The sequence below is a fragment of the Zalophus californianus genome, chromosome 5 (assembly GCF_009762305.2).
Source record: "Zalophus californianus isolate mZalCal1 chromosome 5, mZalCal1.pri.v2, whole genome shotgun sequence".
Lineage (NCBI taxonomy): Eukaryota > Metazoa > Chordata > Mammalia > Carnivora > Otariidae > Zalophus > Zalophus californianus.
In genome coordinates this window covers 34,077,840-34,091,827 of record NC_045599.1, presented here as the reverse complement: position 1 = coordinate 34,091,827, position 13,988 = coordinate 34,077,840, and the positions used below count along the sequence as shown (strand labels likewise).

The 13,988-nt window shown below is 38.4% G+C and overlaps 2 protein-coding genes across 24 annotated transcripts in view; one reads left to right on the top strand and one right to left on the bottom strand.

Moving 5' to 3' along the window:
* The window catches only part of LOC113928569 (protocadherin gamma-C4), a 340,355-nt gene that overhangs the window by 61,539 nt on the left and 264,828 nt on the right, over positions 1 to 13,988 (bottom strand). The window lies entirely within an intron of this gene.
* LOC118356962 (E3 ubiquitin-protein ligase RNF146-like) lies at positions 9,708 to 11,603 on the top strand. The gene has a single exon (XM_035727501.1). The coding sequence runs from the start codon at positions 9,853 to 9,855 to the stop codon at positions 10,924 to 10,926; it is 1,074 nt and encodes a 357-aa protein (XP_035583394.1). The 5' UTR covers positions 9,708 to 9,852; the 3' UTR covers positions 10,927 to 11,603.

Below are 13,988 nucleotides of genomic sequence, written 5' to 3'. Positions count from 1 at the left end.
TACGCCAGTAAGTTTACCTTCACAAAGCTTCTTTGGCTACATGTCTAGAGACTCTTGAAGGCAGCAATGTCAACATTCCTAGTGTCAGCTATTTCTTCTATAATTCCACTTTTTTCACATCCATCATCTTTTTTAAAAATTTTTTATTATGTTCAGTTAGTAAACCTATAGTACACAATTCCATTTTTAAAAAAGATTTTATTTTTAAGTAATCTCTACACCCAATGTAGGGCTCGAACTCACAACCCTGAGATCAAGAGTCACATGCTCTACTGACTAAACCAGTCAGGTACCCCTATAATTCCATTTTTATTCAATTTGAATTTCACTGACTGCATTATCACTTTTGTTTCTTTGCTGCACTTACATCTTTGTTGGTCAGCTCCCTCTATAAATTTTTGTAAAATGATATGTGGGTTTATCTCTGGGAGACAAGAAGGCAACACAACTACATGCTCTGCTGTCTGTGCATAACTAAATAACTGTACAGTAACCAACCTCTAATAGATAGAAAGAGGTCATGTGATTGGTTACCAATCATGGCATATATCTGTCAGATGCAAAATAGTTTGTGGACTATAGGGCTAACAGCGACATTTATACTTTAAGCAATTACCCAGCAAAAATGCCATGATAATGGCATGAATTTTGAACTGTTTTTAGGAGACTAGCATTATTAAAACTGTGGTAACTAGGGCGCCTGGGTGGCTCAGATGGTTGAGTGTCTGCCTTCGGCTCAGGTCATGATCCCGGGATCCTGGGGTCGAGTCCCGCATCGGGCTCCCTGCTCCTTGGGAGCCTGCTTCTCCCTCTGCTTCTCTCTCTCTCTCTCTCTCTCCCTCTGTCTCTCATGAATAAATAAATAAAATCTTAAAAAAAAAAAACCATGGTAACTAAATGCATGTACACTGTAACCTTTCAAAGAGAGGACTGCCTCCATAGTATGTTACCTTTTGTGTAAGAAAGGACAAGTAAGAAAATATAAATATAGGTGGTTACTTTTTGCAAAAGAAAACACAGGAAGGACAAACCAGAAACTAATGAAATTGATTATCTACAGTAGGTGGGGTAAATGAGACAAAAGGGATAGGCAAGGAGTGGTTATTTTCTGAGTATGCTTTTTAAAAATGGTTTTAACTTTAATTATGTTAATGTTTTACACATTCAAAAAAAATACTATCAACACTCAGGGCACCTGGCTAGCTCAGTCAGTTAAGTGTCTGACTTCGGCTCAGGTCATGATCTCAGGGTCCTGGGATTGAGCCCCATGTAGGGCTCCCTGCTCAGCAGGGAGTGTGCTTGTCCCTCTGCCCCTCCTCACAGCCCCACCCTGCACCCCAATCCTGCTCTCTCTCAAGTAAATAAATATACCTTAAAAACAAAAGAATACTGTTAACACTCTTATCAATTTCAGAGTGTGGAAAAACTCCAAAATTACATACAAAGGAAATGAACAAACTTTTTTTTTAAGATTTTATTTATTTGAGGGCGCCTGGGTGGCTCAGTTGGTTAAGCGACTGCCTTCGGCTCAGGTCATGATCCTGGAGTCCCGGGATCGAGTCCCACATCGGGCTCCCTGCTCAGCAGGGAGTCTGCTTCTCCCTCTGACCCTCTTCCCTCTTGTGCTATCTCTCATTCTCTCTCTCTCAAATAAATAAATAAAATCTTTAAAAAAAAAAAAAAAAAAGATTTTATTTATTTGAGAGAGAGAGAATGAGAGAGAGAGAGCATGAGAGGGAAGAGGGTCAGAAGAAGAAGCAGACTCCCTGCTGAGCAGGGAGCCCGATGTGGGACTCGATCCCAGGACTCCAGGGTCATGACCTGAGCCGAAGGCAGTCGCTTAACCAACTGAGCCACCCAGGCGCCCGAAATGAATAAACTTAACCATGCCAGAAGTAGCTTTGAACACAATGCTTTTGACTATATACCCTAAGTTTAATGAGGCAGGCAAATCCTGAACTCTACAGGTTTTTCTCTTTGGTATGGGTGTAACAATTCTGAAGCTACTTTTTGTGCACTTCAGAATTAAGTAAATATATTCATAATTTTGAGAACCAGAGTTTTCACTTTTGGAAAAGAAAAATACAAAGGTAAAAAGGGGAAAGGCTAGGAAGAATCTGAACTGCAGGAATTAATAAGAACTCATGATTTTGAAGGTGTGTGTATAGATACATGTTTGTATGTGTGTTGTATGTGTGTTTCCTTTCTCTATCTGCTGAAAAAGTCTAGAAATAGAGACAGCCCATTAGCAATAAGCACATCTACCACTAGATCTTAATTTTTAATTAATACTGTCTAGTAAAAAGAAACAGGGACAAATGGCTCATCTCATGATTGGGCCAAAAAAAGTGTAAGATAATTAACATCCTCTTGTATCAGAAAGTTAGAAAGTGCTCAAGAAAATGATAGGGGTGTGGTGAAAGGACACAAAACCATCTTGAAGAGGTCCTCACTGGCAAAATAATCTAGGATTGAATAAATCAAAATCTAAAATAAAATAAATCCAGAACAATTTGGGATCAAAATAAATAATGGTAATAATGCAATATAACTTACTGAAAAAATAAACATGAACCATAATTGGATAAATAAAACAGAAGGGAAAGCTTTTCCTTACAGTCTAATGCCTAATAAAGGTAGAAGAAATTATTATAAATGGAGTTAGAAAAATCATATCCCATTGAGTTCAGGCTGGACTAAGAAACACACCTCTTTTTTATAGAGGGCGGAGGGGCAGGAGGAGAGGGAGAGAATCTTAAGCAGGCTCCATGCCCAGCACAGACCCCAATGAGGGGCTCGATCTCACAACCATGAGAACATGACCTAAGCCCAAATCAAGAGTCTGAGGCTTAATCAACTGAGCCACCCAGGCACCCCAAGAGACATGCATCTAATGAAGTAAATATAGCAGTTATGGTATGTCATTTTTAATATTAGGTTTACGAAAAGATTGTGACCTCCACCTTGTTTGCCCTCTCTGGCTCTCTCCATTACTTGCTCTGACAGAAGCCAGATGTTATATTTTGAGCTGCCCTATGGAGAGGTCCACATGGCAAGGAACAGAGGTAGGACTCTAGCAGATAGCAAGCAAAACAATGGGGCCCTCAGTCCAATGACCCATGAGGAACAGAATCGCTCCAATAATTATGTAAGAGAGATTAGAAGTGGATCCTCCCTCAGTTGAGCCTTCAGATAAGAACCCTAGACACCTTGTTTGTAGCCTTATGAGAAACTTTGAAAAGAGACACCCAACAAAGCCATACCCAGATTCCGGATGCACAAAACATATGAGATAATAAAAGTCTATTGTGTTAAGACACTAAATTTTGGGTTAATTCTTCTACACAGCAATGGAAAATTACAAAAAAAAAGTCTTGTTTAAATATAATCATGAGGAAGCATAAAACAAACCAAAATTAAGGGTATTCTACAAAATAAATGACTTACAGACTTTTAAATATATCAGTATTATAAGAAGACAAAGCAAGGCTGAACTTTACTGTTCCAGGTTAAAGTAAACTAAGGAGAGGCACCTGGGTGGCTTAGATGGTTAAGCATCTGCCTTGGGCTCAGGTCATGATCCCAGGGTCCTGGGATGGAGCCTGATGTCAGGCTTCCTGCTCAGCGGAAAGCCTGCTTCTCCCTCTCCCCACCGCCAGCTTGTGCTCTCTCGCTCTATCAAATAATAAAATCTTTAAAAAAAATAAAGTAAACTAAGGAGTCATGACAACTAAATGAAAAATTACTCTTAAATATTGGTAAAGTTTGAGTGTAGACTATAGATAAACATTCTATCACTGTTAAACTCGTATTTTCATATTAAGATTCAGTTATACAAAAGAATGTCCTTGTTCTTAGGAAATACACAATGAAGTATTTAGAAATAAAGAGACATGATGTCTACAACTTACTCTGAAGTGGTTCATAAAAAATAGTGTGTGTACACACATATAAATACAATACACATATGAGTACAAACACATATATATGAGAATGATAAAGAGAATAAAAAGAAAAAATAAAGGAAATATGGCAAAATATATATTAACAATAGGTGAGTCTGGGTAAAGTGTACAAAGTTCTTTGTGCAATTCTTGAAATATCTGAAAATTTGAAGTTATTTCGAAATAGTTAAAAAGAAAACTTGTGAGAACTGCAAAACTCCAGCACTAGGGGAATATAGCACATAGAATTCATGGCTTTTTTCCCCATGATGCTTTAGTCTTTTAACTTTAATTTTTTTAATTTTCTTTTTTTTTTGAATTTTTTTCTTTCCTTTTTCAAGCAACTTATCAATTCCTTTCTTAAAATATTTTTTAATTTTCATTTTTACACTCATATTCTATCCCTTCATTGCATTTAACCTTATTTTTTGTATATATATGTTTCTCTTTCTTTAAAATTTCGGGATGTAGTTTCTTCTAACAGACCAAAATATACCCAAAATCTAGTGTATGGCTCTGTTCTATTCACCCGCCCGATAACATTTTTTTTTAATTTTTTTTCTTTCTTTTTTCAACCAAGTTATCTTATTGATTCCTTTTTAAAACCTTTTTTAATTTTCATTTTTATAGTCATATTCTATCCCTTCATTGTATTTAACCTTATATATAACATATATTTTTTTTCTTTCTTTCTTTAAAATTTCGGGATGCAGGTTTTTATTTAATTTTATTTTGTTATGTTATGTTAGTTACCATACATCATTAGTTTCTGATGTAGTGTTCCATGCTTCATTGTTTGCGTATAACACCCAGTGCTCCATTCAATACGTGCCCTCCTTAATACCCATCACCAGGCTAACCCATCCCCCCACCCACCCTCCTCTCTAAAACCCTGTTTGCTTCTCAGAGTCCACAGTCTTTCATTGTTCATCTCCCCCTCCGATTTCTCCCCCTTCATTTTTCCCTTCCTTTTTTTTAAACATATAATTTATTATTTGTTTCAGAGGTACAAGTCTGTGATTCAGCAGTCTTACACAATTCACAGCACTCACGATAGCACATACCCTCCCTTCCATTGATGGACATCTTGGCTCTTTCCATAGTTTGGCTACTGTGGACATTGCTGCTATAAACATTGGGGTGCATGTACCTCTTAGGATCACTACACTTGTATCTTTGGGGTAAATACCCAGTAGTGCAATTGCTGGATCGTATGATAGCTCTATTTTCAACTTTTTGAAGAACCTCCATACTGTTTTCCAGAGTGGCTGCACCAGCTTGCATTCCCACCAACAGTGTAGGAGGGTTCCCCATTCTCCGCATCCCCGCCAACATCTGTCATTTCCTGACTTGTTAATTTTAGCCGTTCTGATTGGTGTGAGGTGATATCTCACTGAGGTTTTGATTTGGATTTCCCTGATGTAGAGTGATGTTGAGCACTTTTTCATGTGTCTGTTGGCCATTTGGATGTCGTCTTCGCAGAAATGTATGTTCATGTCTTCTGCCCATTTCTTGACTGGATTATTTGTTCTTTGGGTGTTGAGTTTGATAAGTTCTTTATAGATTTGGATACTAGCCCTTTATCTGATATGATATTTATAAATATCTTCTCCCATTCTGTCAGTTGTCTTTTGGTTTTGTTGACTGTTTCCTTTGCTGTGCAAAAGCTTTTTATCTTGATGAAGTCCCAATAGTTCATTTTTGCCCTTGCTTCCCTTGCCTTTGGCAATGTGTCTAGGAAGAAGTTGCTGTGGCTGAGGTCAAAGAGGTTGCTGCCTGTGTTCTCTAGGATTTTGAAGGATTCCTGTCTCACATTTACGTCTGTCATCCATTTTGAGTCTATTTTTGTGTGTGGTATAAGGAAATGGTCCAGTTTCATTCTTCTGAGATGCAGTTTCTTCTAACAGACCAAAATACACCCAAAATCTAGTGTATGGCTCTGTTCTATTCACCAGTCTGATCATTTTTTTTTTCTTCCCCCCACCCCAGTTTCGGGTCTCTTCTGCTTTGTTTAGTGTATATTTCTCTGGGGTCGTTGTTACTGTTTTAGCATTTTGTTCTCTTGTTCATTTATTCTTCTCTGGACAAAATGACAAAACAGAAAAACTTGACCTCAAAAAAAAGAACAAGAGGCAGTACAAGGACCTAATCAATATGGACATTAGTAAGATGTCGAAACTAGAGTTCAGAATAATGATTATAAAGATACTAGCTGAGCTTGAAAAAAGCATAGAAGAAACTAGAGAATCCCTTTCTGGCGAAATGAAATATAACCAAGTTGGAATCAAAAAGGCTATGAATGAGGCGCAATCAAAAATGGAGGCTCTAACTGCTAGGATAAATGAGGCAGAAGATAGAATTAGTGATACAGAAGACCAAATGATGGAGAATAAAGAAGCTGAGAAAAAGAGATAAATAACTACTGGATCACGAGGGGAGTATTTGAGAGATAAGTAATACCATAAAGCGAAACAATATTAAAATAATTGGGATCCCAAAAGAAGAGAGAGAGGGGCAGAAGGTATACTGAAGCAAATTATAGGGGAGAACTTCCTTAATTTGGGGAAGGAAACAGGCATCAAAATCCAGGAGGCACAGAACACGCCCCTCAAAAATCAATAAAATAGGTCAACACCCTAACATCTAATAGTAAAACTTACAAATCTCAGAAACAAAGAGAAAATACTGAAAAAGCAGCTTGGGACAAGAGGTCTGTAACCTACAATGGGAGAAACATTAGATTGGCAGCAGACCTATTCACAGAGACCTAGCAAGCCAGAAAGGACTGGCATGATATATTCAGGGTAATAAATGAGAAAAATATGCAGCCAAGAAAACTTTATCTAGCTAGGCTGTCATTGAAAATAGGAGTGATAAAAAGGCTTCCAGGACAAACAGAAACTAAAAGAATTTGCAACCTCCCCCCCAAACCCAAGACCTACAAGAAATATTGAAAGTGGTCCTCTAAGCAAAGAGAGAGTCCAAAAGTGACATAGACCAGAAAGGAACAGAGACAATATATAGTAACAGCCACCTTAAAGGCAATACAATGTCACTAAATTCATATCTTTCAATAGCTATCCTGAATGTAAATGGACTAAATACCCCCAATCAAAAGACACAGGTATCAGATTGGATTAAAAAACAAGACCCATCAATATACTGTCTGCAAGAGACTCATTTTAGACCCAAAGACACCTCCAGATTTAAAGTGAGGGGGTGGAAAACCATTTATCATGCTAATAGACATCAAAAGAAAGCTGGGGTGGCAATCCTTATATCAGACAAATTAGATTTTAAACCAAAGACTGTAATAAGAGATGAGGAAGGACACTATATCCTACTTAAAGGGTCTATCCAACAAGAAGATGTAACAATTTGAAATATTTATGCCCCTAATATGGGAGCAGCAAATTATATAAGCCAATTAATAACAAAATCAAAGAAACATATGGACAATAATACAATAATACTAGGGGACTTTAACATCCCCCTCACTGAAAGGGACAGATCATCTAAGCAAAAGATCAACAAAGAAATAAGGGCTTTAAGTGACACACCAGACCAGATGGACTTCACAGATATATTCAGAACATTCCATCCCAAAGCAACAGAATACACATTCTTCTCTAGGGGACATGGAACATTCCCCAGAATAGATCACATCCTGGGTCACAAATCAGGTCTCATCCGGTACCAAAATTCTGGCATCATTCCCCGCATATTTTCAGACCACAATGCTTTGAAACTTGAATTCAATCACAAGAGGAAAGTTGGAAAGAACTCAAATACATGGAGGCTAAAGAGCATCCTATTAAAGAATGAATGGGTCAACCAGGAAATTAAAGAAGAATTTAAAAAATTCAAGGAAACAAATGAAAATGAAAACACAACTGTTCAAAATCTTTGGGATGCAGCAAGGGCGGTCCTAAGAGGAAAGTACATAGCAATACAGGCCTTTCTCAAGAAACAAGAACGGTCTCAAACACACAACCTAACCCTACACCTAAAGGAGCTGGAGAAGGGACAGCAAATAAAGCCTAAACCCAGCAGGAGAACAGAAATAATAAAGATTAGAGGAGAAATCAATGAAATAGAAACCAAAAGAACAGTAAAACAGATCCGTGAAACTAGGAGCTGGTTCTTTGAAAGAATTAATAAGATTGATAAACCTCTGGCCAGACTTATCAAAAAGAAAAGAAAAAGGAGGGGTGCCTGGTGGCTCAGTTGGTTAAGTGACTGCCTTTGGCTCAGGCCATGAGGATCGAGTCCCGCATCAGGCTCCCTGCTCAGCATGGAGTCTGCTTCTCCCTCTGACCCTCCCCTTCTCATTCTCTCTCTCAAATAAATGTCTTTAAAAAAAAAAAAAAGGAAAGAGAGAAGATCCAAATAAATAAAATCATGAATGAAAGAGGAGAGATCACAACCAACACTGAAGAAATACAAATAATTATAAGAACATATTATGAGTAACTATATGCCAACAAATTAGACAATCTGGAAGAAATGGATTCATTCCTAGAGACATATAAACTACCAAAACTGAAACAGGAAGAAATAGAAAACCTGAACAGACCCATAACCAGCAAGGAAATTGAAGCAGCAATCAAAACTCTCAAAACAAACAAGAGCCCAGGGCCAGATGGCTTCCCAGGGGAATTCTACCAAACATTTAAAGAAGAATTAATACCTATTCTTCTGAAACTTTTCCAAAAAATAGAAATGGAAGGAAAACTTCCAAATTCATTTTATGAGACCAGCATTACCCTCATCCCAAAACCAGGCAAAGACCCCACCAAAAAGGAGAATTACAGACCAATATTCCTGATGAACATGGACACAAAAATTCTCACCAAAATACTAGGATCCAATAGTACATTAAAAGGATTATCCACCATGACTAAGTGGGATTTATTCCTGGGGCTGCAAGGTTGGTTCCACCTCTGCAAATCAATCAATATGATACACTACATTAATAAAAGAAAGGACAAAAACCATATGATACTCTCAATAGATGTAGAAAAAGAATTTGACAAAGTACAGCATCCTTTCTTGATTAAAACTCTTCACAGTGTAGGGATAGAGGGTACATACCCCAGTATCATAAAAGCCATCTATGAAAAACCCACAGTGAATATCATTCTCAATGGGGAAAAACTGAGAGCTTTTCCCTTAAGGTCAGGAATGCAGCAGGGATGTCCACTATCACCACTGCTGTTCAACATAGTACTAGAAGTCCTAGCCTTAGCAATCAGACAACAAAAAGAAATAAAAGGCATCTGAATCAGCAAAGAAGTCAAACTCTCACTCTTCGCAGATGATATGATACTTTATATGGAAACCCCAAAAGACTCCACCCCAAAACTGCTAGAATGCATACAGGAATTCAGTCAAGTGGCAGGATATAAAATCAATGCACAGAAATCATTTGTATTTCTATACATCAACAACGAGACAGAAGAAAGAGAAATTAAGGAGTTGATCCCATTTACAATTGCACCCAAAACCATAAGATACCTAGGAATAAATCTAACCAAAGCAGCAAAGTACCTGTACTCAGAAAACTATAGAATACTCACAAAAGAAATTAAGGAAGACACAAAGAAATGAAAAACCTTCCATGCTCATGGATTGGAAGAACAAATATTGTTAAAATGTCTATGCTACCTAGAGCAATCTACACATTTATAGCAATCCCTATCAAAATACCATCAACTAATGTGACCGCCGCGCGCGTTCCCGGCCGCTGCGGGCTCCGGAGGCCGAAGAGGAAAGGCTACGAGACGGCCGCGGCTGCAGCTAGAGAGAATGAACCAGCAGTGGAAGACAAAATACCACACACTGTTTGACTGCTGGTGAAGATGAGCTTTTGTTTTTGTGCCAGACAGCTGTGGGATTTGTAATAGAAATGATGGCTGGCTGTGGTGAAATTGATCATTCGATAAACATGCTTCCTACGAACAGGAAAGCGAATGAGTCCTGTGCGAATACTGCACCTTCTCTAACTGTCCCTGAATGTGCCATTTGTCTGCAAACATGTGTTCACCCAGTCAGTCTGCCTTGTAAGCATGTTTTCTGCTATCTGTGTGTAAAGGGAGCTTCATGGCTTGGAAAGCGATGTGCCCTCTGTCGACAAGAAATTCCTGAAGATTTCCTTGACAAGCCAACCTTATTGTCACCAGAAGAACTCAAGGCTGCGAGTAGAGGAAATGGTGAATATGCATGGTATTATGAAGGAAGAAATGGGTGGTGGCAGTACGATGAGCGCACTAGTAGAGAGCTGGAAGATGCTTTTTCCAAAGGTAAAAAGAGCACTGAAATGTTAATTGCTGGGTTTCTGTATGTTGCTGATCTTGAAAATATGGTTCAATACAGGAGAAATGAACATGGACGTCGCAGGAAGATTAAGCGGGATATAATAGATATACCAAAGAAGGGAGTAGCTGGACTTAGGCTGGACTGTGATGCTAATACTGTAAACCTCGCGCGAGAGAGCTCTGCTGATGGAGCAGACAGTGTCTCCGCACAGAGTGGCGCTTCTTCCGTTCAGCCTCTAGTGTCTTCCGTAAGGCCCCTGACATCAGTAGATGGTCAGTTAACAAGCCCTGCAACACCATCCCCTGATGCAAGCACTTCTCTGGAAGACTCTTTTGCTCATTTGCAACTCGGTGGAGACAGCATAGCTGAAAGGAGTCATAGGGGGGAAGGAGAAGAAGATCATGAGTCGCCATCTTCAGGCAGGCTACCGGCACCAGACGCGTCCACTGAAGAAACCGAATCAGACGCCAGGAGTGATGGTGAGGATGTATCTGCACTTGTTGCACAACACTCCCTGACCCAACAGAGACTTTTGGTTCCTAATGCAAACCAGACAGTATCTGATCTATCAGATCCTGATCGATCAGTAGCAGGGGGTGGGACAGTGAGTGCTGGTGTCAGATCTAGAAGGCCTGATGGACAGTGCACAGTAACTGAAGTTTAAATAAAAGTCTTCAGCTCCATGCTCAAAGTTAAAATGGTTATCTGTAAATTTCTGCCCACATAACATTATACTCATCCCTGGTAGTGCATTTTTGGGAGTTCGGGTGGGAAAGGGTATGGGGAGGACAGACCTGTAAATTAAAATGTCTAACATGTCTCTGTTGAGGAATTTATTTAATATAAGGAACTTGGCGTTAATAGTTGAGAGCTGTTTAGTAATAACCCCGTTTTCTTGATGTCTATTTTATAGTTTTTTTAAATTTCTTCAGTTCTTTTGGCCAGCGTGTGTGTATTATCTGTGCATTAACAGTCTTCATCTGACTCTTGCATTGTGTCTTATTTTTCTGCATGGATTGATGTAAAACCATTACTAAAATTTGGCACCTATGAGATGTCTTGTATTGGTATGAACAGGAAGCTTAATGTGAGAATAGATGGGAATCTGGGATTTTAAAATAGATGAATAACAACTATTAAATAGTAAAGTTACTGAAATGGAAATGTGAAGAAAACAGCCAATAACTCACGTTTCAGAATCTTGTCTGTAACATACTTCATGGCGTTTCCCATAGGCTTTGCTGTCTAGTCCTTGTAGTTTGAGGTTTCTCTTGATCTGCATTTTTCTTTTTGATTACAGAATTTATAATTTAATAAATACTAGAGTTTATCAAAAAAAAATACCATCAACTTTTTTCACAGAACTGGAACAAATAATCCTAAAATTTGTATGGAACCAGAAAAGTCCCCGAATAGCCAGAGGAATGTTGAAAAAGAAAACCAAAGCTAGTGGCATCACAATTCTGGACTTCAAGCTCTATTACAAAGCTATAATCATCAAGACACTATGGTACTGGAACAAAAACAGACACATAGATCAATGCAACAGAAAAGAGAACTCAGAAAGGGACCCTCAACTCTATGGTCAACTAATCTTTGACAAAGCAGGAAAGAATATACAATGGAAAAAAGACAGTCTCCAACAAATGGTGTTGGGAAAATTGGACAGCCACATGCAGAAGAATGAAACTGGACCATTTCCTTACACCACACACAAAAATAGACTCAAAATGGGTGAAAGACCTAAATGTGAGACAGGAATCCATCAAAATCCTTGAGGAGAACACAGGCAGGAATTTCTTCGGCCTCAGCCACAACAACTTCTTCCTAGACACATCGCCAAAGGCAAGGGAAGCAAGGGCAAAAATGAACTATTGGGACTTCATCAAGATAAAAAGCTTTTGCACAGCAAAGGAAACAGTCAACAAAACCAAAAGACAACCAACAGAATGGCAGAAGATATTTATAAATATCATATCAGATAAAGGGCTAGTATCTAAAATCTATAAAGAACTTATCAAACTCAACACCCAAAGAACAAATAATCCAGTCAAGAAATGGGCAGAAGACATGAACATACATTTCTGCGAAGAAGACATCCAAATGGCCAACAGACACATGAAAAAGTGCTCAACATCACTCTGCATCAGGGAAATCCAAATCAAAACCTCAATGAGATACCACCTCACACCAGTAAGAATGGGTACAATTAACAAGTCAGGAAATGATAGATGTTGGCGAGGAGGCAGAGGGAGGGGAACCCTCCTACACTGTTGGTGGGAATGCAAGCTGGTGCAGCCACTCTGGAAAACAGCATGGAGGTTCCTCAAAAAGTTGAAAATAGAGCTACCCATGACCCAGCAATTGTACTACTGGGTATTTACCCCAGAGATACAAATATAGTAAACCCAAGAGGCACCTGCACCCCAATGTTTATAGGACCAATGTCCATAATAGCCAAACTATGGAAAAAGCCCAGATGTCCACTGATGGATGAATGGATAAAGCAGATGTGGCATATATATACAATGGAATATTATGCAGCCATCAAGAAAGTGAAATCTTGCCATTTGCAATGATGTGGATGGAACTAAAGGGTATTATGCTAAGCTAAATAAGTCAATCAGAGAAAGACAATTATCATATGATCTCACTGATACGTGGAGTTTGAAGAGGATCATAGGGGAAGAGAGGAAATAATGAAACAAGACAAAACCAGAGAGGGAGACTCTCTGGTTTGACCATAAGAGACTCTTAATCTCAGGAAACAAACTGAGGGTTGCTGGAGTGGAGGGGGGTGGGAGGGATGGGGTGGCTGGGTGATGGACATTGGGGAGGGTATGTGTTGTGGTGAGTGCTGTGTATTGTGTAAGACTGATGAATCACAGACCTGTACCCCTGAAACAAATAACACATTATATGTTAATAATAAAAAAATGCAAAAAAAAGAGAAAACTTGCTGTGAAGGCACCCATAAACATTATAAACCTATCTACTCTTTAACCCAGCAATTCTACTTTTGGGAATTCATCCCACATATATACTGCACATACACAAAATAATATAAGTACAAGACTATTCAATGCAATGGTTTGTGATACTAAAAGACTAGAAACATCCCAAGTATGAATTTATTTACCAGGATACTGATAAATAGCACAATGGAATACCAAGCAGCTGTTTTAAAAAAAAAAAAAAACCTCTCATGTATTAATATGGAAAGATTTTTAAAGGATACATTGTGGAGTCAAGAACTCAAGATAGAGTACAGTATATCTTTTTTGCAAGAAACGTGGAAAAAATGTGTGTCCATACTTGCCCCTATCTGTATATAAAGAAATGCTGAAAGGATACTTAAGAAACTAATAAAATGTATGGGGGCAGGAGGAAACAGGGGTAGAAGAAGAATAAGTCAGGAATTGGAATAAGACAATATATACCTATTATACATCCTTTTGATTTTTGAACCATGTAAATGTGTTAGTTATCACAAAATAAAGAAAAATTACTAAGATCATGGTAGATGGCAGACCTAAAAGTACTCAATGAAAAGGCATCAGAAATATTACTAATTGGGAAAAGCAAGTTGCAGAACAGTATACTTTCTATAAAATGATCCCTGTTATGCAAAAACATACACACATACCTACATATACAAAAAGTACCTGGAAGTATACATAATCAGATATTAACAGTAGTGACCTCTTGGGGGTGAATCTGGAGGCA

Excerpts from the sequence above, each read along its gene's own strand:
- LOC118356962 (XM_035727501.1), top strand. The coding sequence starts at position 9,853 with ATGATGGCTGGCTGTGGTGAAATTGATCATTCGATAAACATGCTTCCT.